Below are 24,882 nucleotides of genomic sequence, written 5' to 3'. Positions count from 1 at the left end.
CATGTAACCTAAGAAATCAGACTATTTGCTTTGGGGAAGAAGGAATCACGCTCTTAGAGGCAAACCTATGAAAACAGAAACATAACTGTACTGCAAAAAGGGAGAAATGCAAAAAAATTTATAGGCCACCTAAGACTTGTCACTACCAATTAAGTTTACAGCTCCCAAAGAATTACAAGTCGAGTTGCTCTTTTGGCCCCTCCAGTCACAGACTTGTCAAAACATAATTTTAGTTTAATCATGATGCAGTAAGCCTGAAGCATTAGAGGTGCAAAGCTTAAGATCACATGGTACAATTTCCTAGAAGACCGATCACGTGAAAATAAATTAATAAGCATCATAATCTCATTAAGAGAAGAAATGTATCAAGCTCAGGTTCCTCAGACAAATTATATAAAAATGTTAATTTGAATGCTATGACTTATTCTACCCAATGTATTTAACATACCAGTTGAATGCAGCAGCTTATCAAACTTATTTGAAATTATCTGATTCTTCGGTGGTCTCCACCCCTGGGAACATACTAGAAATTCCAGCGATTAGCAATCATAGAATAGTTAGGGTTGGAAAGGACCTTAAGATCAGCTAGTTCCAATCCCCCCTAACTTTCTAATGCAAGCTCTGGAATCACTGGCATGAGGTTGCAAGACCCATATTACAAATCACTCACAGTCCCAATCTGTCTCCCCTTTATTTTTTTTTTTACAGTACAAATAGTTTAGAATTATTCCTAGCAGTAAAACAGATTTAAAGTAAGATATGACATTTCAAGGACTACTGTATGTGCCCCTTTTCTGGCTTCATGCCACATTGCACCATCACTCATCCTAAAGGAACTGAAGATTTTGCAGAGCTGACAAGGACAGTTAGTTGCATGCCTTACTGACTGAAAAACAAATAAACTTCTTTTGTGCTTTTAGAAATATTCCCTCTAGTCTAAACTAAATTACAGTAATTCCTATCACATAGACACTTAAGGAGTAGACTCAAAGTAGTATCAGTGTACACAGTTGGTCTTGCACTCATTTTTCCTTATTTTTCCTCTTTTCACTGGAAAGACCAGCTTAACTCACCAGAGGATGTTTTAAATACATATTCTTAAAAATTTGGCACTTCAGGACTGAAAAATACACTGGGAAGAATGCATAGGCATTCTCTTATGGAGAGAATTAGAAAGAGCACCAAGAAAGCAAAGATGAAGCAAAGAAGCCTGACACAGCAGGCGAAGGGCAAATAAATTAAAAAACCTCATTAATTTACTGTATTGAAACAAGGGAAACTGAGAATGGAGAGGCAAAATACTTACTGACAAACTAGACAAACTAGGATTACTTTAATAGCAAATTTCAGGTATTCTTGGGCAAAAAAGATCAGGTGTATATGCCCCCAAGGCGGAAACATTATGATAGGATAACCAGCTAAAATGCTAATACAATTTCTGCTGCTCAGAACGTGAGTTAATTTTTCAGGTAATTAAAGAATCAACTGGAATTAATGAGTCATGGCTCCAAAAGAAACTGAGAGGAGAATCAGAATATTACTTGATTGTTGACAGAGGGCAGAACATGCAAGCACTTAACATTGAAGCTCATGCACCAGAAGACACTTTTAGATCATAGTAGATATTACCAAGCAGATAGAATCATAGAATAGTTAGGGTTGGAAAGGACCTTAAGATCATTTGGTTCCAACCCCCCTGCCAATGGCAAGGACACCTCACACTAGACCATGTCACCCAACGCTCTGTCCAAGCTGGTCTTGAGCACTGCCAGGCATGGAGTATTTACCACTTCTTTGGGCAACTTGTTCCAGCACCTCACCACCTTTCACAGTAAAGATTCAGAGTGAAGAAAGCAGAAGTGAAAAACTACAGCAGGGAAGTCTACACAAGCCATAGCATCTGTGTGTAAAGGTGCCTAGTACTCAAGAAATATCACACTCCTAGTGAAAACAAGGTTTTCAAAGGGAATAGAGATTCACACTCCATCTCCAGTTCTTCCTTCCCTGTTCAGTAAAAGCACAGATAATCAACGGTCTACATACACTTGGTGAAAGGGAGAGCAGTGTCAACCTATGCAACTACACAAGCTACTGAAGACTTCGGAGACAGCTTTTGTAGAACTACTGGAAAAGATAGCATTGATAGGCTTCTACTACAGAATTAAAAACCTGCTGATTTGATGTTACTTCCACAAAGCTATCTAGCAGATTCCTAAGTTTTATTGCAGCTTTCCCCCAAAACCACAGCAGTTACATTTTTACATGTATTACAAGTAAAAAGATTCCAGTTAATTGTGCTTTTCCATTGCATTATGTAAAATTAAAGTCTACAGCAGTACAAAGCCTCAGTAAAGATGGCTTAAAAATCCTACACAGAAATAGTGATTAATATTTTGTGTCAGAATTAAAAGGAAAAGTTTGCACTAACACAGATGAGTAGCAAAATGAACTTTGTGCTCCTCAATTCAGCCCCATGTAATGATACACAGTAGAACAGACTACATACTACTTCTGTTGCAAGTAATTCAAACAACCATGATATTGGCTTTTTTCAAGACAACCACTTTCTGCTCCTTCCTTCTTTCATTCTTTGCCTTTCCTTTCCTCTCTTCCCCTGCCCAGCATACCAGTATTCAATTCAAACTGAGCACTCAAACATTTCCTGTCCAGAACAAGGAATTGCTCACTTTCAAGCCTAGGAACTACTTCTAATTACAGCTCTCGGCAGGACTTACACTTTCATGAGACCTCCATATGGTCTAGAAAGTGGGTGGGTGGGATTTTTGGTTGGTTGTTTTTTAAAGAACCAAGTATTGCCGCTTCAGCTAAAAGCTTCAGGATTCCTCATACAGAACACCACAGTGATGCCTATAACTCAATATGAAACTTCAGTGGGTAACTTTCCTGGTTGTCTTGCATGACCCAAACATGGCCCACAGCAGCAATTCTAGTTGAGCTCATCCATTTCTGAACAAATCTTCCAGCTGTTCTCTGACCCAGTCTATTAACCACTGCCATGGGAACTTCTTTAAAAACAAAGGTGGGTGCTATAGTTATTTGTCGTGCTTTAAACAACAGCTGGCAACTAAGCACCTTGCAGCAACTTACTCACTTCCCCCTCCATGCCCCAGTGGGATGGGGAGTAGAAGTGATAAAAAGTAAAACCCATGGGTTGAGATAAGAACAGTATAATAATTGAAATAAGGTGAAATATAATAATATTAATAGTAATAACAAAACCAACAATAGTAACAATAAAAGGAAGAGAGAGGAATAAAACCTAAGAAACTCAAGTGATGCACAAGTACAATTGTTCACCACCAGCTGACCAATGCCCATCCCATCCCCAAGCAGCAACCAGCCCCTCCCCCCCCAGCTCCCCCCATTTCTATACTGAACATGACATTCTCTGGTATGGAATATCCCTTTGGCTAGTTCAGGCCACTTCTCCTGGCTATGTTCCCTTCTTGTGCCCCTCCTCACTTGCAGAAAATGGGAAACTGAAAAGTCCTTGATTTAGACTAAGCGCTACTTAGCAACAACTAAACCATCAGTTTGTTATTGACATTATTCTCAGGCTAAAGCCAAAACACAATACTGTACCAGCTACTAGGAAGAAAATTAATTCTATTGCAACCAAAACCAGGAAGTTTTGAAAAATGCAGGAGGATGGTAATGAAATTTTTACCAGCAAATACCAGTGAAAGCTTGGATCCATTTTCATAGACTCATTGATGTAAGTACAAGTCAAGTTTTATTTCAATGAATACTAACTTACAACTACAGATGTGGGAGAAAAAAATGGTAAGAAACGTCTAAATCTGCTCAGTCTCTGACCTGACTGGAGGCATTCAATATCCTTTGTCTTGTGTGACAAATAAGCACCCACAATAATGCAAGCTCTCTGAAAACATCTGGTGCCTGGAACTTGATTTTCCCACCTTTATCCCATATTGCCTAAAGAAAGCCTATCAGCTTTAATTGACACTACCAGGGATGAGATAGGGCAGAGAGTGTGAGGGGAAGAATTAAGAGACTTTGTTTTGTAACACATTTTCTGGAAGCTCCTAATACTAAAAAATGAACAACGGGGAGGGGGGGAAGCCTGCTTTGGTTGATAACTCATAATGAACAAGTTTGCAGAAAATGCAACAGCATTAACGCATAACTTGTCCCAGGTCAGGAACATTTGTCATAGTAAATAACATGTAGAACGGGGAAAAATGCATGTGTCCGCGTATATATACATGTGTATGGATGTGATACATCTGATTATAAACAGGATGAAACAGCATGCGCTAAGGCTGCAGGATGCACCTACAAATCTGGTATTCTTCCATTAATACACGTCTTTTCTCTGTCATTGGCAATGATGACAGAAAGGATTATGGTATCAGTAAAGTGAGTCTAGATGAAACGTCCATCAGAAATACACAAATACCCCAGATTTTGTTTTTTGGTACAGAATATCCATGCGCAATCAGCCCTAAGTCTGAGCAAGGTGAAGGAGGGCAGCAGTGTTCATTTGGATCCTGCTCTTGTTTATATATTTCTTTTGATCACTGAAGACAAAAAACAGAAGTTGTCTCCAGAGAAGGAACCAGGACTCCTTTTCTCCCTTTCCAGGGACAGCCTTCCTCTCACTGGGTTAGCAACAGTTCTTTCTCTAGGTTAATCTCTGCATAGCAACTGCTACACAGTCACATGCATGATTTACCAGGAAGGATGAGAGATTAGACTACAGATTAGTAGTTAAGAAAGGCTGTTAGGAAGCAGTAACTGCAGATTTAAAGACTGACCATTTTTTGGATGAGTGATGTAAATGCTAAACTATTTTTCAGAACACACTATATTTATCTCTGCTGTCATATTTTGACCAAGACCAGCTGTGCTTCCTGTACCTGATGTTGCATTCATTGCCAATCAAACACATTAGGTAGTCTTTGATCACGCTCAAGAAATGAGGTCCACCTGAGAAATTAAAAGTTCTCTACTTGTTTTTAAATTGCAGTAGACAAGAGTCCTGTCTAGAGTACATGTAGCTAGCTCCATAAGTTTAGGTTGCATGGCACTTTAGAAGTTCAAAATTGCAGTGCTACATGATTTCAGATATTAGTGAAAAGCTGGTGTTCTGAACCGCTTTGGGGTGTGAATGACTAGGTTCGGCTTAAACTGAACTAAAGAGTTTGTCTAATCCCTTATCATAGACAAGCCACTCTCACAGTGATTTCATGTAGCTTACTGGTGGGTTAACACAGAAAATCCAAACCAAACAAACCTAAGAAATTTGAAGAGCATATTCTATAGAAGCTTTGCAGGTATCTGTTCCAGTAACTTCCCCAGAAACATGGAAACTGAAGAGAAGTCAAGATTGCAGCACTCGACTAGATTACAAAGCAAGTACATCAAGCACACTTCTAAGAACCTGGAATGCTAAATGTGTACCACTAGGGTAGTTGAGCATCTTCCAGACTGAATGGAAGTATAGTTTGTCAGGAGTTCCCTGCACCCAAAATTTCAGGAAGTCCTTTATGCTTTTAAAAAGTCACAGTGGGAATTTAATAAAGCAGAAAGTGAAAAGGCACTTTATCTAAATACCTGGGATAATCTTCATTTTGGACTCTTCCAAAGGGCAGGTGTAACACATCTATAGAGAAACTAAAGCAACTTTCTTACCACATCAGGTGAACAGTGTTATTGCTCAGTGTACTTCCATCCATGGTGAAGTACTACTGTTAAATATCTTATGTGAGTCCCAGAGTGGGCAAGAAAAGAACAACAGTGCTGTAATATCTGGTGAAAGAAGGTGCATGTTTGAGTTTATTACGCAGTATGAAGGCAGGCAGAGAACTCAGAATGTTCACCTAGAAAATCCATTTTAGAATTTGATGTGAAAGAACTGCTCCCAGGTGACTTTCTCAAATCGTCTGGAAACCGTATTACCTATATTTTGTTTAGCATTTCCTCAGTGATAGGTAGTCATTTGAAGGTGCTACAAAATCTGCGGTATGCAACACGACTGCCTGTCTGTTTAGTGAAATGGAGGAGTGTACAGGTAATTTTGGATTTGGTTGTTTCCAAAGGCAATCTCAAACATTGGGTGTTAGGTACCAGTCCCAGTGACGCCAGAACATGAAATGTTATAATCATCAATCAACAAATGGTCTCTTACCTAACTTCAGTAATGTACACAAAATTTGATTCCTCTCTTACACTAGCATCTACGCCTTTTCCAAAAAATCAGACTAATCCCAGTTTAAAGTGACAGAAGTAGAAAAGATAACTAAGCCCAAATCACCCAGATCCAGGCCAATACACTAATGGATGATCTGGGGACAAAGTGCTGGCTATCATTAGCATTTAAATTTCTTAGAGACTTACACAGGATGACTGAAGAAGTTCAAACTGTTGCTGCTTTACAGACAACACTATTTTTGTAAATTTTCTAAGCAGAATTCAAAGAAGCTGGTTTAATGCTACACTACACTGAAGAAATGCAAATCATGAACTCACCCCAGTATCAGAAAATAGCTTATACAAGCAGCAAAAGTTGTGGAAAGGGGACTTCCACACAGATGTGAGCAAATGGTACTAAACTAGCAAACCCACAAGGATTTGGGGAATCTGTATAATTATGATTCCCAGGTGTTTTCACTAAAGTATGCCTCAGACTACAGCTTGCCTTCTAGAAACAAACCCACACTCAGAATCACCTTCAGTTTGTATTTTTCTGCTTTATCCCTCAAAGCTAAAGAAAGAGCATAAAGAAAAATATTCCTGAAATGAAACCATAGATTCTGTTTCCATCAAGTCTGAAGGACTCAAAACAAGAATTCTTTCTAATGGCATACTAGTACACACTCAGAAGCTACAGGAGCTTTAGAGATTGGTCTCTGAAATTGTTTTAGTCTTTTGAAATGTTGGATCCGCTTCCAAGATGAGTACCAAAAATTACCCTTACATCTGAAAGGCAACTAGAGATACAAAGACTGGGATTTTAGTAAGATCTGCCCAGCTCCAGCAGGTAAGCATCCATGTAGTGACCTCTGGGCAGTGGTAGCTTGCATCACAGCTGCTGGCTGACCAGCAAGCACAGCAGTAGTTCCACTCCTGTGTGGCAGGCAGTGAAAGCCCTCAGAGAAAACACATGCCTAGATAAAGAAGAGGAGCAATAAGACACCTACACTTTCCTTAAGCTGGGAAACAGTGTGAAAAGTTCATTTGCTAGAAGATATTTTTAAAAGCTTAATTCTTCAGCTGCAAACTGACATTTTGCAGTGAAATATATTTTTGTACTGTCTAGAAATTAATTTTTTCACATTTCTCCTCAGAGGCAATGCCATCTGTGAAAATTATAACTGTGCCAGTGACATTACAGTGTTAAACAACTGTCTTTTTTATAACTAAATGCTGAGTTTACAGGAAGCAACTCTTTTCAATGGGCAAGTTTGTATCACAGTTAAATGGAAACAAGTCCCAACTATCCAGAAACCTTAGCTTAACTTGCTTTTCAATTTCTGCTACTTCTAATTCCTGTCTTGCCCCGTTATTTAAAAGAATATAAGTCTGGTTTTACTACTGTCCTGAGTTCAGCAGTAGCAGTCATTTTTCTACTTCTTGGTAGCTGGTGCAGTACAGTGTTTTGACTGTCAGCCTGGGAACAGAACTGATAACACTGATGTTTTGGTCTGGCCAAGGACTTTGTGAGCCTCATGCTCTGCCAGGGAGGAGGGGAGGCTGGGAGGAAGCAGAGACAGGACACCTGACCCAAACTGACCAAAGAGGTATTCCATACCACAGCACGTCATGCCCAGGATGTAACTGGGTGTTACCCAGAAGGCCCAGGAGACTGGGAGGTTGGAGGAGGTATCGGTTGGTGCCTGGTTGGGCTGTTATCAGTCGGCTGGTGGTGAGGTGTTGTATTCTCTTCCCTTGTTATTTCCTTTATCATTGTTATTATTGGTAGTAGCAGTAGTGATTTGTGTTATACCTTAGTTACTAAACTGTTCTTATCTCAACCCGTGGGAGTTGAATTCTTTTCAATTCTCCTCTCTGTCCCTCCGGGAGTAGGTGGAGGACAAGAAGTGGTGGAAGTGAGTGAATGAGCTGTCTAGCTGGGTTTAAACCACGACAACTATTCAGGCCATTTCTGTCTCCTTCAGTCTTCAAAGGTTCCAGCACAATTAGTGTTATGAGGACTGCATAGTTGCATATCATGCACCAGGAGTGAGCCAGTGCCTTCAGCAAAACTTCAAGATGGAAGTGTGAAAACTCTTGCAGCTTTATCTGCAAGTCTGTAGAGGGGACAGCTTTAAATAAAAAAAACATAAGCCTGAATTGCTGGATTGCTTCTCACTTTCCTTCTACTGCCACACTCACCTCCCATTCTGCTCAAGCAGCCAAGACACAAGAGAAGAAGTGGAGAAGAGCTGTTCAGCTAGTTCTTGCGTTCTTGTAGGAGTGCCATCCAAAGCAAAACTAGAGGAGGCAGAACTGTTAACACTTGCACTTGTGCAGGCTCTTCAGAAGAGATCGCTTGGGGCAGCATGGATTTTGACTGCGCTGTTCTATTTTGCAGACACACAGGGTGGAAACAAAACAGGCACACAGCAGATACCCAAAGACTGGGTTTTATTTCTAAACCTTTGACTAAACTGTGGACAAATTACTTTGTATCTCTGTGGTCCTGACCCATATTCCACACCAAAATGTATTATTTCAGGCTGCTCTGTTTACAAGTTTAAAACTGCATTACAAAGAGTGCTAGGTGAGTGTAACACAATACCCTAACTGAACTCCTTCTGAAGAAAAAAGTAGATCCTGAAAGAGTATGAAAGAGCACAGGCACTTGTTACACTAGATCTTAAGAGGCAGTTTCAAGAGCAAAAGTAGACATACACACAATTTGATGCATATTCTGTCTTTTCAAACAGAAGTTGTGCATAATTTGATGTATATATTGCCTTTTCAAACAAACCATGTGTATACAACCATCTTACTCCTACACTGTAAGTTTAAAGTAGAAAAATCTTAACCATAATATCCTCCCAGCACCCTAATGCATTCTAAAATTTTAAATCAGCAGTTTCAACTTGAGAGCTCTGTAGACACATTTATCATTCAGCTGAGCAACCATAGTATAAACTGTCAACTCTTCATCATTGTCCACTTTGACAAATTACTCTCGCAACAGCATTTCCAAGTTATCCTTAGCAGCCAACACACCTCATAAATCCCCATCGTTGTAGTGTTATTAGAATTTCATTTCATGCTTGTATTCGCAAACATTTAAGCTTTCAACCTCTGCTGCTGGGCATTAATCATAGGATTAAGAATGCCAAATTTAAACTCAAGGTTAATAACATGCTCACCCAATATTACTTTTACATTCTGTCATGGGAAAACGCTTTATAAAAGAAAAGTACATGACTCTTGTTTGAAGTTTGTAAATATACACATAGACTAATTGTCCTGTTGTTCCATCATGAAATGAGAATTTTATCCAAATTCAGTATGGCTGCTTAAAGAAAAATTTTAAATCCCTAGACTCTTTGAAAAAACCAACCATTTGGCCTCTATAAATCTGCTTCAATTTTGCCATGAGGATGAGCTAAACTGATCATCAACTGAGTTTTCAAAACTGATTATCAGAGAAGATTGTTACAGAAGATGCTGTGATTTTAATACAGAAATACAAAGTAACAGATGTCATTTAAGAATATTAGATTCTCACATTCAGCTGACATGTATCTTCATCTCTAAAATACATCTGCATTAAAAACACAAAGCACTTGCTGGCTGCACAAATGTAACTCCACTAATGCTAAAACATAACCTTTTAGCTGAAACTCAAGTCAACTTCAGATTATTTCAAAACCATCTCTCTAGCTTTTATGATAAATAACAGGATAAATAATACAGTCATACTGTATCTTTTCCTTCCCCAGTTTCATAGCCCATAAACAGATGAACACTTGGCACTAGCATTGGAGTGAGTCAAACCCGTGATTCAACCCAGCCTTTTTTATTTCTTCAGATACATGTTTTGAATATGCACTTAACTATTACTGCTGCTTCAAGCAGTGTCCCCAGAAATGTTCATGACAGTCAACTGAGTAAATTAACAGAAACTGCCTTCATTATAACAGTTACTTATCTAGTAGACCTATAGTTTTAATCTCAGATATGTAATTTAAAATCCCAGCCCCATGCCCCAATCCTGCAGAAACTGTAAAATTAATATCAGTTTGCAATTCAGCAGCCATACTGGCTCCTGCAGTTCTTTACAAACAGTAAGCTCAATACTACTTCCAAGATCAGCTGCCATAAGTTATCAAAACTTTAGTAATACGAAATAAGAGGTCAAGTCATCAAATACACCTGACTTTCTGGCACAAACACTACGAGACATCAATGGAGCTCATAATAACTGATTGACAAAATTCATTCTTGGAAAGAAAGTGTTACACAGGAAACAGAATCTGTAAAAAAACCCACCAGGGCATGAACTTTACTCAGCTGTGTACGAAACTGGGCTTTTGGTTCTGACAGGTACCAAAAGCTTTAGCCAATATATGTGCTACTTCATTAAAAAATGGGACTTTCATGGCGTTTTTGTTTCCTGTTAACAGACTGCAATTCATGAACAGTCTCCAAACAGGAAGTGGCCATGCTGCTTCAGAGAATGTTCTACTGTTCATTTAGTTCTAATTTCCAAATTTTACATTCCAAATGTCCCCCTAAAATGCCTCCCCCTACTACTACCCTAGGAGCTGCACTGAAAGCAACAGAAAAAATGTGCAGAGGCAAGAATCTATGACTGAGCTTCATACTTAGGTTTAACAGGATACCCAGTGTGGACTCCCTGGAGAATTGCTACTTACATCACTTCAGTTATAAATATTAGAATTCTCCAGGCTAGAAACCCCTGGAGGACTTAATAGCAAAACACTTCATAATAATTCTGTTTTAATAGCTTTTTCCTCGTATTTTTTTTTTCTGAAGAAAGTTATGATTTCTTTTGAGAAAAGTTTGCAAACAGTTACCAAAAATATGATGTTTCCCTTCTGCAGATTAATAGATTACTAACCTCACTGAGGTAAATAAAAAAGGAGCATGTGGACCCATCTACACCATAACTTGCATAACAGGGATCCGATCGCCACATATCTTTCATCCACTGAAACAGAAACAAAACCACAGTCTGTTAGATTGAAGTACCACATAATAACTCTCTACTATTTCACACTGAACTCAGAAATAATGGGGAAAGCTGCAAGTGACCATATCCATCTTGATGAAAAATACAAATAGCAAAAAAGGAATTTTATATTAACATTTTGCAGAGTACTGCATCTCTGCATTCAGCTATGTCGGGAAAGTAACTACATACCAGATGTGAGCACAGTTTATACAAACTGGTAACCAGGCAAACAGAGACAAATACCAAAAGGAGAATAGAATCAGGGTGCAGACATATGGGTGTGGCTGGAGTTGACTGCATTGTTTTCCCCCCTCCACGTTACACTTGCTCTGGAATTTAACAGACCATTTCAGTTACTGAGATTGAAATCTGCCTGATTCTGCCAAGAATTTGTCATTTCTGCAGAAGGAAGTTACTAATTTAAATTCATATTTTAATATTCAAATAATGTATTACATAGTCACTATGCAGCCAGTTTGTCAAAACGGATCAAAACACAGACCAGAGATTTAAGACACAGTTTGGGGATTTTTAAATAGTATTGCCTACAAATTTTATTTAGAGGAAAAAGGCAACATGATTTCACAAATGTTTTGGTAGTTATTTCTTTTCACTATCAGAAATAGATATCATTATTAAGTAATACAATTTAAGTGTTCAGCCATTTTATGTTTGTGCCCTACTACTAAAAGAGTGTCCTTACATTTGAAATGTATCTTGGTGAAAAAAAAAACCTCCAAACCCTCCATTTAGCAAGTCTGCTGTTTTGGATATTTTTGTCTTGTTTGTTTTGTGGGGGATTTATTGGTTTGGGGGGTGGGAGGAGAAAAAGGGAAGAAGTGTTTTGTTTTGCTTTTTTCCTTTCCAACTAAAGTCTGCTGGCTTTCCATATTTTGCTTTTCAGACTGCATTATTAGTAAAATATAGTATTTATGTAGAAATAACTGCGAAGCCCAAAGTTCTGGTTGCTTTAGCTTGTGATCAAGAAGAGGCAGAATGCTTTTCCTAATAAAGGGGAAGAGAGCAACTCAACAGCACTGTTGGCAAAGAGGGGAAAGAAGCACAAACAAATGTTTTGCTGAAACAGAAAAAGGGCTGGACAGAGGTACACACAGAATCCAAGTCCTGGGATAGGAGAATGCCAAATGACTCATAATAAGGAAGAAAACAAGGTTTTCCTGAATAACAAGACATCATACAAATAATAAGGTCTTTTATTAAGGATCATAAATACACAAAACACAATAATAACTAATATAACATAAATACATAATAATACACATTTAATATAACATGGCATTTTATTCCTGTCTTAATAGGATGCCACTTCTCTGCAGCAGTAGTATCAGAGGCCTGAGGTAAGTAATACTGTAGTGATACTCCTAAACATTCCCTTTTTGACAAAGTTGTTCTTGTTTTACACCATTGTCGGAACACTAACCTCTTGCAACATAGGTACAGATTTTAGAAAAACACACAGAATAAGATTAAAACTAGTTCACTTACCTTTATTTTCCCTTCACAGTGAGGAAAACCATCCATAGGAGGCAATTCACACTGTTCTTGGGCTCCATTTATGAGATCTAAAGAGACACATAAACCATAAATGAATTTCATTTTACAGTTCTGAGAGGTGGCCTAATGAATCCTTCTTTTTATTTTCATGAATCCACAATCCAGACTGATTGAAGAGTCCTACTGCGTAGTATCTGCTATAACAGTAAAACTCAGTGTGCCTTTTTTGACTACAGAAGAAAATGGCTGCATGTATTTCAATTTTGACTTGCAGTAAAGGTGCTGATTTACAGAAACTTGTCTACAAAGACTTAAAAATCAAACTAATCTATACTAAGAATAATAAAAAGCAAAATATCTTCCTCATCAAAGTGTGCTTAAACCTACTAACCTGCAACAATTTGGTTCTGATTGTCAAAAGTTTTGAGACGTGCATTGCTTTTAAACATAAAAACTAGTTTTTCAAGTTCTGTTATCATTTTATCAAATACTACCCATGATCTGAAACTTGGCATGAGATATATGACCCAATTAACAAATGTTGCAATATGATCTAATTTTACAACTGAATAACACTGTATCGTATTTCATGAGAAATATTTCATATGGTCTTTCCAGATTTTTTTTTCCTTTTTGCCTATTTTATCATTCTAGATTTTTGCAACAAATTAAAAGAATGTAATACAGAGCAACATTGCTAGCCCATGAGACAAGGAAAAAGGAGCAGTGTTAAAGGACACAGTCACATCAACTCCAGTATGAGACATTCTTCTAAGATAGAAGAGCCCTCTGACACAGGCCTTGAATTCAAGGAAAATTAAGATGGTGGAGAGGTTCTTGCCGAAGTCCATAGAGGATAAGGTTTTCAATTTAGGTAGTTCATCCCAGAGTTTTATCTACATTACACCTACACCATTTAAGGCTTTTCCCACAGTCAAGAATCAAGATCATTAAGCCAGCCGTCCATCAACCTAGGAACACTTCATGCTTTGGAAGTTACACTGCATGACTTCACCTAAAATATGCTAATTGGAGATCTCGAGGAGGGCGGGAGGAAGGTTGCAGTATTAGACTAGATCAGTGACAAGATCAGTAGATAAACATTAGAACATTTTATTATATACAAAACCTACCTGATCTACATGAGTATTTTCAAATTTTTTGCAAATAGTTTCTTTTAAAGATAAAGCTTGAAATGTGAGTAAAGCATTGCAAAATGAAGCGGATGGGGAAAAGAAGACTCATGCCAGAAAGAAGACACCAATTTGCAGTCTCTGCGGCAGCAGAGTAATTTGACAAACTGAGTTGAACTGCCAGTGACAATAACACTGAAGCAAAGTAGTTTGTAACATGGCTTTATAATTTCAAACCAATAAGCACTTTTGAAATTATCTCCCTATCTTCTTATCCTTATATGATTCTTGCAGACTAGACCACTGACATCTACAGCTCTGACTGCTGCTCCAAGTAAGAAAATACATAGCGGTAACAGTTTAGAAGCATGTTCCAAATTCAGTCAGTACAGCTAAATAACAGTGGGACTTTTTGCTTTCTGGGACTGGAATTCAGAAATTAGACCTTCCACTTTAATCACACTGAAGTCAGTGCTTGAGAGCAAACAGTAATAAACCTATGTTAAACCAAAAAGAGGTTAAAATTATGGCAATTTTCAGGAATCAATATAACGCCATTAGAAGAGCTTTACGATCTAAATTGTGCCTTTGGGGGGGGGTGGGGGTTTAATTTGTTTTTGGTTTTTGTGGGGTTTTTTGTTTTCTTGTTTTTTTTTTGTTGTTTGGGGTTTTTTGTTGTTGTTGGGTCGGGTTTCTTTCTTTGTTATTTTGGCTGGGTTTTTTTTTTTGTTTGGTATTTTTTATACAAACTCATAAGCCTGATTACAAAATAAGTAGGGAGCTTTTCATAAGGCATGTCAAATTCAGACCTTCCTGAAACATAAAAGACATCTGAAATCGATGATATAACATCAGAGATGCTTAAAGGTTTTTTTTTGGTCCCCCCCCTGTGGCTGCCATATATAGACTCAAACATGGCTGCGTATATGTATTCAAACAACTGTACTTAGCAATATTCAGAAAGGTAAGAGACAATTATTAAACCCTTAAAGTGAAGATATTATTACTGGTATTCAACATCCATTTCCATATACCATTTCCTAAACAACAGTACTTTATTAAGGAGTATTCTTCCTCAATCACTACCCACCAATCACCATGCCAACACTATCACTCACTTGACTCTTAGCTGGACCACTGATACGGAATCAGTTAAAAATAGTTCTTGCCCAAAAGTATTACTTGAAACCAAGCCCAATTTTTTGATTGGCACTACAGAGGAAGCAAAGCAGAGGTGGTAATGACGGTCCTTTGAGGGGTGCAGCTGCAGGATACCTGTTAGCTTTTGTCATGCATAAACACAGTTTCTGCATGCAAGTGTGTTTTTGTAGATAGGCAGTGACCTTTGGTACTGTTCACTGTTCACAAGGTTTTACAGGATTTCTGTATTTACAAGACCTACTTCTTCCAACAGTAACATATTACACCAGCCATACACTTCAACAGCTTGCATAAGCTGTTGCATGCCTGCATACAGATACCTTCCAAGTGGAAAGTCGACCCTCCCAGCTCTCACTATTCCTGTCCATACCAAGAAGTTAAAAGCAAGAGACAGACATTTATGTCAGCACAAGCTATAGGTCTTCTCAGGCTTCTGGTCTCCCCTGTGGCCAGCTGCACTAGAGCAGTCTCACTCTTGCTCATACATATAAACAGCATATTGATCTCTCTAGGATAATCTATATGGGTTGGGAACACAGAACACTAACGCCCACTTTTATCACCTCTAACAATGTTGAAATGCTTGGTGAAGTATTAATGTCTCTAGCAGTATTTTCAAGAGTACCTGACATCTTTCCCCCTCCTTGCCAGCAACAGGACTTCGATCATCCATGCCAGCTAGAAGCTGGGCCTTCTTAAGCAGGAATCCAGACGTGAACAAATTTTGCATATCCCATGGACAGGTGGGACCTACCTCAACCAGATACCAGCAATTTACAATTTTGAATGTATCACAAAGTCAAGGGAGATGAAGCAGGTGGAACCCTGGGAATACTGACCTACACATCTGGCTTTTCCAGAACATGAAAAGCAAGTATTAAAAAACAAGTCCAGACTTCAGTGTTTTCATCATTTGGAGGTGATGAAAAAACCCACACCCTAATATCTTCTGCAGATTCTGGTTAAAAAGGTCTGGATAGAAGTCCTATGCTGTTAACAAATTCACATTGGATAGCTCTTTCCTGAAGGGGAAAAATACATTGTTAAGCCAGACATTAAAATTACTTTTGTTGGAAAACAGCATTTGAAAAACCACAAGGATTTTTATCCTTGATTAGGATTAATGTAATTTAAAATGCAGGTTCTAAGATCTTTTTTTCCCATCCAAACCTTAGCACTTACAGCCAAAAATGTTAGAAATACAGTAACTGTCAAGTCAGTACAGAGCAACAGTAGTAAATTTTTTTAATCTTAAGCTTTTTGTGAGCCATGATACCGATTTCTATTCTACAGGCACCTAAGCATTTTTGAAGTCATGCACAACTTATCTCCTCTTGACTGCTGTTGCGCAAAGGCATAATTATTAAACATTTATCTCACATGTTGTTACATTAAAGGTCAATGCATTGAAAAATGAAAATATGAATCTGAGAATATTATAAATCTAAGAGTCTACACTTATTATAGACTATCCTGGAAAAATATGGAAAATATTGATAAAACACACAAAAAAAATCTAGATTTAAAAAACTTTTTAAATACAGTGCTCTGTTTGTGACACCCTGGGACACCCAACATATAAGGACATTCAAAATATAACTAACAAACTCCATCCACATGTTTAGAAAGCAGCCATATGTTCACTTTGCAAATGCCTGTGGCTGTTTAAAGATATATAGCTCTACATCAGAGATCGTTAGTGCACAGCAGGTTAAACCAAACTTGTGAACAGTCATCAGTTATTTCAGTGCAAAGTCTGGCATGTTAGCACAAATGAGCAGATGTAGGCTAAGCCACCTAACCTTGCACTGGAAAGGATACTTCTCCCTTGTTGCTCTGTATGAGCAACTACACTGGCTAAAGACTAAGGCCTTTGACATCATTTTCTTTAAACACCAGTTCACAGGTGCAGGTCTTCATTGTCTCTTTCAATTAAACTCTGTGTCCACAGGTTTTGTTTGCTTTAGTGAGGGTCTAAAAACACCCAAGAGAGAATTACGTGGTTAAAAGCACACAGTCTGGGATACAGAATCAATTTTTTTTTTTTTCTTCCTAGTTAACTCTTTAGCAAAACAATAAAAATAATCAAGAGTGCTACATACACATAATGTTCTTTTCCTGTATTGCACATCCTTCAGATAATATGCTTTGTAATGGGCTAAAATGAATTTTCTCCACCAGACAGTTAGGAAGTCTAGAAATAATCCACTAAGACAGTAAGCTGCATAACAATTATAATTACTTAGCAGATTGTTGTTTGATAGCTATTCTATTTGCCATACAAGTTTTAAAATAGCAATATTGGTTAAAGCAAATTAAAAAGCTACAATAATGCTGAGATTGCAAACTGTTGACACCAGCAGCCTATCTAGTCTGCTAAGGATCAACTCTTCATTTTTCAGAGAATGGAAATAACTTGAGAATTTAACATGAAACAAATTTTATATACTTGGAAACCTTGAGGCTAAACCCCAGATTTTTAGATTAGTGCCAAAAAAGCATATTAGAATATCTTTTGATGACATACAGCACAAATAATAGCTCAACTCAAAATGTTTCCCATCAGCAGATCTCTCAAAATCAGGAACCTCCTTAGTCTTAAAAGGACAGAGTAATCATATCCGATCAAGTCTATTCATCAATTTTATCCCTATTTGTTTTCTTTCTGGTTTTGATCATTAAATAAAAGCACTATTCTTACTTAAATTCATGGAATCCTTGTTTCTATTTCAGTTCAGAAATTTAGTATCTACAGTTAGACACAACACTGTAGTTAGGACTGGTTTAGTTTGTGTAAGGTCTCCTTTCCCTTCTCCCACTAATTAACAGATTCTTAATTTAATTCACATATTTAACCTCCAGCGGATAAGATTTATTTAAAGAGAGAATTTGCAATGTGAACTGAAAGCACTATCAACATACTCAATGAAACAAGCTAAAGGTTTCAAGATTTTAAATGCAGAGCACAGAACACTTGCTGTTAACATTTTAGAAACTTCAGTAGCAAAGCACTGGTATGATTTAAAGAAAATAAACTTTTCTACTGCTAGTCCATCCTCACACCAGCTGTGCTTCTGTGTCCCATTAATGCTACTGAAATCAATGAAGGGTTAGGAGAATTCAAGCAGTAGGCAAGTGGTTAATCAAAATGCAGCCCAGGGGACCACCAAGAGCCCCCTTCAGCATTACTAATACAGCTTAGCACTGCAGCGGAAAATATTCACATGTGGTCTTGTGCACAGTTATTACACTGTGTTGCAACAGCGATGCTTGAAAAAACACAGTTCTCCCAAACTCCATGCTACTGCCTTTGTGGGAGGAAAATGGACAGCAAAATGGGAAAAACTGCGTAATATTATATACAGTGTGGAAAAGTAATACAATGAATAAGGCACAATAAATATGATTCAAAGCAAAGCATAGCCCTGGGAAAACTGTAATCTTAGCTATTAGAACCAGTGCAGCCCACATCCTATTACATCCAGTACACATTGACGTTCTGTTGGGACAATTAGTTTGCTTTTTAAGCATGATGTTGTGGTTTAACCCCAGCCGGCAACCGTGTATCACACATGCAGTGGCTTGCTCATTCCCCAGCCCCACAGGGAGAAGGATCAGCAAAAAAACGTAAACCCCATCAGTTGAAATAAAAGTTTAAAAATTGAAATTAAGTAAAATAATAACAACAGCAACAATAAGAGTAATAAAAGGGAGAGTGGCATAAACCAGTCAAACAAAAAAACTCAAGTAACGCACAATACAACCACCCACTGACCAATACCCAGCCTGACCCCAGCAGTGATCTCCCCTTCTGAGTAATTCCCCTGAGTTTATATACTGAGCATGACGTGCTGCGGTACAGAATACCCCTTTGGCTAGTTTGGGTCATCTGTTCTGGCTGTGATCCTTCCCAGCTTCTTGTGCCCCTCCTCACTGGCAGAGCATGAGAAACTGAGAAGTCCTTGATTTAGAGTAAGTATTGCTTAGCAACAACTAAAACATTGGTGTGTTTTCAACGTTATTCCCAGACTAATGCCAAAAGACAGCCCTGTACCAGCTACTAGGAAGAAACGAGGATACATTACCATATGGAACATTTTAAATACTAAGTTAACTAAAGAAAAGCCTACTGCAGTCCTCTTAAGAGAGGAAGACAGCTTTGGAAAGTCAAAATAATATGCACCATTTTAGCTTTTTTTTAATCCAGTTTGTCTCTGCAAATACAGAACTATGGGGCAAACCATGGTTGCAGACTGTTAAAACTAATGAGGCTGTGTAACAAATACCATGACAAAGGTCCTTCTCACCATAGTTAATGTTAAGAAGCCTGCTTGCAGCATAGCTAAAGCTGACTTGTCAGCCTGCCTCACTACATATTCAGAGCATGCCAGATACCTGACAGGCATCCAAGCCATCATGTCTTAAAAGACAAGCAAATACTGAAGTCTGCATCCTAATGAGTGACTTCAAAGATGTTAACACTAAAGTTGTTAAAAGAGAACTCAACAGCCAATACAGCAGAACAAGTTAATGCGTAAGGCGAAAAAGCTATAGGAACTTTGAACAGATACACCAAAAATATTCTCCCTTGCTGAGCAGCGCTGCATACAGCTGACACTTAACTGTTCTTAGTTCTCCAAGTACCAGCCACATATAAGGAGAGTGTGGAGGAGGATTTAAGGTGAGCCTTCACTTGCTCATTTTTATGGGATCAAAGAAACATAATTAAAATCTTCTGAAGTGCACTTTTCAAGGCAAAAGAGCATTTGTTAAACAACCAGTCTGGCATAGTTCTGGTGCAATTACACTATCTGAGGTGTTACATAGTTACACATAGCAAAAACTTAGCTTTTCACTGAACAAGCACAGTAGAAGGATGATAATGCCCTCAGAGCACTTTGGCCCTTTATTTAAAAAAAAAAAAAAATGTTTTGCAACATGCATATTTAGAATTAACACCATTATTCAAGCCTGAGGAATTGAAACAGTTTCTTTTAGTTTGCTTAGATCAAATTTTTTCCATACCTGCCAGAAGAACACAGAGAGAGTTCACAATTTGGAAAAAAACACCCCCTAACAAAGCCCAAAGCAAACCCAACCCACAATACATAAACTCCACACCCTTTGATTATATAAAAAAAAAAAAAATCCCCAAACCAACCCCAAACCAAAATCACATGAAGAAAGAAAACAAAGGACTGATTCTTTGATCATGTTTGTGCAAGCAGATTGCCCTATCTTATGGAATATGCTTAGTGAAACACTGCTGCTCAAAATCAAGGATTTCTTCCGTAGACATCTTAGAAAAGCACAATTGTTAAAAACCAAGTTGCCTTAGCCAAGCTGATCTTGGGCATGTCACATGGAACCATGGATTCAGCTACATCAGAAGCAGCCATGCAGACAAGCTCTGCCTGAAAGTGCCATGGTTTCACATTTCCCCATTTAATCACGTCCAAACCAGCAACATTAAATTTACCCAGCATGTTATTTGTGGTGGTGGCTCAAAGCTTCCTGTCCTAAAGGCTGATGAAAAGTCTTAAGGCACCCAAGGTTTAGATTAATACCTTCTTGTGTGTACATGAATATATTACTTCCCACAAATGCAGAAAGCATGACTACCACACATCTTTAAAGTGCTTCCAATACAAGTTGGATAAATAAAGACAGAAGACAGAGGGGGGGGAGAAAGAAAGGGAGGAAAGTGTGAAGGATGGAAGGAAGCAAGCAAACAAACAAAGGAAGGAAGACTTCACTGCTTCTGAAACCAATCAGATGAAGCCTTAAAAGCATCACTACTAACAATTTACTCTTTAATAAATGAAATGGAGGTTCTGGAAAAGCAATTGAAAATTGTCAGCATCAAAATCACCAGATTGCTCAAGATCTTTGAGGAGGGAAGAAGAAAAAGTATAGAATCGTAGAATAGTTAGGGCTGGAAAGGATCTTAAGATCTAGTTCCAACACCCCTGCTTTCCAGGAGAATCTGCTCCAAGATTTTGCCAGGCACAGAGGTGAGACTGACTGCTCTGTAATTCCCTGTGTCATCCATTTTCCTGTTTCTCTTGGGTTCGCAGTAGCAGTCATTTTTCTCCTTCTTAGTAGCTGGTGCAGGGCTGTGTTTTTGACCTTCAGCCTGGGAGCAACGCTGATACACCGATGTTTTTAGTTGCTGCCAAGTGATGTTTACTCTGACCAAGGACTTTCTGAGTCTCATGCTCTGCCAGGGAGTAGGGGAAGCTGGGAGGAAGCAGAGACAGGACACCTGACCCAAACTAGCCAAAGGGGTATTCCATACCACAGCACATCATATCCAGTATATAAACTGGGGGAAGTTACCTGGATGGGCTAGATCACTGCTCAGGTAGGGCTGGGTATCGGTCGGCGGGTGGTGAGCTGTTATATCCTCTTCCCTTGTTATTTCCCTTACCATTATTATTATTGGTGGCAGCAGTAGTGGTTTGTGTTATACCTTAGTTACTGGACTGCTCTTATCTCAACCCATGGGAGTTACATTCTTCTGATTCTCCTCCCCACCCCTCTGGGAGTGGGGGAAGAAAGACGGGGGAGTGAGCAAGCAGCTGTGTGGTTCTGGGTTGCTGGCTGGGCTTAAACCACGACACTGTTCTTGAAAATGGGGGTTACATTTTTCTTTTTCCAGTCATCAGGAACTTCACGTGACTGCCATGACTTTTCAAATATGATGGACAGTGGCTTAGCAACTTCATTCGACAGCTCCTTCAGGACCCGTGGGTGGCTTTCAACAGGTCCCATGGACTTGTGCTCATTGAGGTTCTTAAGATGATCTCGAACTTGATCCTCTCCTACAGTGGGCCTAAGGTCTTCATTCTCACAATACTTGTGATTTTACACATGGATGGATCTTAAGAGGGGAAAAAAAAGCCCTAACACCTAACCTCCCACTCAGGCTACATAAAGTGCTTCACAGCTTTGCTTTTTAACATAATCTCTGCAGCTTCGCCCACTAGCAGAATTTCTTTTGGGATTAGTATCAAAGATATTTGCGATGCTAAGAGCTCATGCTCTATTATACTTTCACTCCATCCAAAAGAGAATAGAAGCTTGTTTGGTCTTGGGCTTCCTTCAACAAAGGATTCTGTAAAACTAACTTCAGAGGAAGAAACCAGGTGTAGTATCGCACTGCCGACATCACGCCTAAACACACTAACAATATGAAAACAGCACAGTCTATGTGTACATTAATCATGCTAGTTGTCTGAGAGTCTGAAAAGGGAGATTTCTTGTCTCTAAATGGTAACTCAAAAATCAATCATATAAAAATTTGAGTTCACCTACTTCACAGACAGCTGAATTACAGTCCTTGTTAAATCCTCAATATTTCCTCCTAAAACTGTTATCACCTTCTTATTATGAGCAAGCATAATCCACATGGATTTTCTTCAGATCCTTTTATCTGCCAAAAACTCTACACATCACCACAAAGCAGTATTTTCCATTTCAGATTTCATCACTGTCACCTCAGTCCTATACCATGCTTGTCAGTCAGAGGTGGAACAATTTAAAAACAACCAACCAAAAAACCCAAAAGAAATAAAAAAAAACATCAAAACCCGTACCACCGCTTTTATCCATCTCTTGCCAAATGAGGCACATAACCAATGAAGACACCTTTGTAAAGTGATGAGTAACTTTATTTCCAAACAGCCCCTAAATTTTATGCGCTGAGTCATGTTCTTAATTGTTTGAGTGTCTGCCTGAAGTACAAATATAAATCACGTTTTACTTACACTATGTAATATACCAGCATTATCTCAGGTTTTGGTATGGTAGTGAAGAGGATACTCTACAGAGAAAGTCAGGCACTCTGTACCTCTCACAAAAATTGCTTGTTCAGGCTACTGCAGTCAAAAGCACAGGCTAAAAATTTATCAAAACTGTTTTTAGGAAGCTACAAACACTTCTATTAGGCTATTACAAGAAATAAATAGCCACGATGGCTACTGTTTGGCCAGAGATTATTCAGCTTCTGGCTGTATTAATACCCCTAAAGCAAAGATAGGTATTTTTTCCAAACTGCTAAACATTTTGATCATTTCCTATGTCAGTGCCTCCTTTTCCCTTTGTAGTCAGGCTCTTTCAGAGGAGGTACTGCTTGTTGCTTCATGAAGTGATTTATAATGGATTATCTCAGCATAATACTCCAAGTTATGATACTTCCCGGTCCAATGCTTATCTGGACTTTGTGGCTCCCACTGCCTAACACTTCACACAGTCAAGACTACATTCTGTTTTGTTGAACACATTTTTGGTTTTGTTGAACATGTTTGGTTGTTCGGTGTTGTTTTTTTTTTTTTGTTTGCTTGTTTGTTTTATTGATACTGTTTGGTTGTGGATTTTTTGTTTGTTTTTTTTTGTTTGTTTGTTTTATTGTTTTTTTTTTTTTAATATATTTGATAGCCAGGTACTTGCTTAATGATTCTGCTTTTCCTGAAGAAACTGTCCTACTTCATCTTTCTGTTACTAATGCTACCTACAGAAGTTCACAGAATCATGGAAGGGACCTTCAAGATCATGTGGTTCCAACCTCAGTGCCATGGGCCAGGGCACCTTCCGCTAGACCTGGTTATATATGCCTTTCACTAAAAAGGGAAAAATCCATCAATATTAACATGCCAAACCAGCAACAAAACCCTGGAAGGCATTGGAAGGCTGCTCTAAGGTCTCCCCAGAACTTTCTCTTCTCCAAGGTGAACAAGCCCGACTCTCTCAGCCTGTCACTTTTGCTGATCAAAATTTTAGAAGGCATCTGGTAGCTCTTGTGATATCCTGACTAGAAACAGTAGTTACGGTTGTTTGAAAAGGAGCTATTAATATCATCATTATTAGGTCTCTTCTCATCCATACAGTTCAGAGGAAATTTTTCATTTGCTTTTACAGTTGTAAGTCTGCAAAGGCTGTGTATTCCTTTATTAACACTATCATCGAGTTACAGGCATCTGCCCACAAGCAGATCTACTCCTTAGGGGAACATGAACTACTCAAATTTATTTGCCCAGGCAGCTGCAGTGACCACTCTCAAAATCTGACTAGCTACACCCCAAAAAATAATATAAAGAATATAAAAAAGTACATAGAAGTTTTTTTTTTTCTTCTTTTGAAAGACGGCTGATAGATTCCATGTTGCAATACCAAGAGACTGTGGAAACTGAAGGTGGGTTTAGCTCGAGTGTAGTGCATTAGAAGTAACTTTGCAAGTTTATTAACTGTAAGAAAGAACTTCCCTGGACCAACAGACATTTTGCCATCAAGATGGCAAAGAGTGGGCAAAAAATTAAATACTAAGAAGTGTCAGCATTTTAAACAAATTGATTTTTCAACCACTTTGCAATTGAAAAACGTGTCTCAAATCTTTCATTGTTACCTGGATTACTTCCACAGTCACATTCAAAGGGGTATCTGAGCTAAGCTAAAACCAGTGCATATTTGAAGAAAATATCCATACATTCTAATACTAAAAATACTCAATTTTTATACTATTTATTGTAGTTGTCTATACAGAAAAGGACATGAATGGATTTTTTCCTGAAAATCTGTATCTGCTCCAATTGCCAGTATCCTTAATGTCACAGAAGAGAATTTTGCAATCCATAAATATGACTCATGGTCACATACCAGTTTTGTTTATTGAAGTCAGATAAAACCAGAACCTGGACTGATTTCAGTAACTTTACCCTGAACTAAATCAGAATTCTATGATTATCACAATCCTCTACATGTAGCGTATGAATACTGTTCTTAGGACTACTTTCTGAATACAGCAATGTACCTACTAAAAGAAAATTCAAATTGCAGAGAGGCTTTGTGTGGAGCACTGTTGAATAATCATTA

At 38.3% G+C, this 24,882-nt stretch overlaps 2 protein-coding genes across 4 annotated transcripts in view; one reads left to right on the top strand and one right to left on the bottom strand.

Moving 5' to 3' along the window:
• Positions 1–24,882, top strand: part of ZRANB3 (zinc finger RANBP2-type containing 3) — a 487,195-nt gene that overhangs the window by 324,549 nt on the left and 137,764 nt on the right. The window lies entirely within an intron of this gene.
• MGAT5 (alpha-1,6-mannosylglycoprotein 6-beta-N-acetylglucosaminyltransferase) overlaps positions 1–24,882 on the bottom strand; it is a 126,148-nt gene that overhangs the window by 44,593 nt on the left and 56,673 nt on the right. For all 3 annotated transcript variants that reach the window (XM_061443912.1, XM_061443987.1, XM_061444059.1), the window contains 2 exons: positions 12,710–12,786; positions 11,090–11,179 (listed from right to left, as the gene is read on the bottom strand). In XM_061443912.1, the coding sequence (XP_061299896.1) occupies positions 11,090–11,179; positions 12,710–12,786 (167 nt within the window). The remainder of the gene's footprint in view (positions 1–11,089; positions 11,180–12,709; positions 12,787–24,882) is intronic.

The sequence above is a fragment of the Pezoporus flaviventris genome, unplaced genomic scaffold (assembly GCF_033815535.1).
Source record: "Pezoporus flaviventris isolate CSIRO_AGI_PZ_B2104156 unplaced genomic scaffold, CSIRO_AGI_Pfla_v1 ptg000001l, whole genome shotgun sequence".
Classification (NCBI taxonomy): domain Eukaryota; kingdom Metazoa; phylum Chordata; class Aves; order Psittaciformes; family Psittacidae; genus Pezoporus; species Pezoporus flaviventris.
Note: the sequence above shows the minus strand (reverse complement) of the source record. Positions and strands in the feature narration are given on the sequence as shown.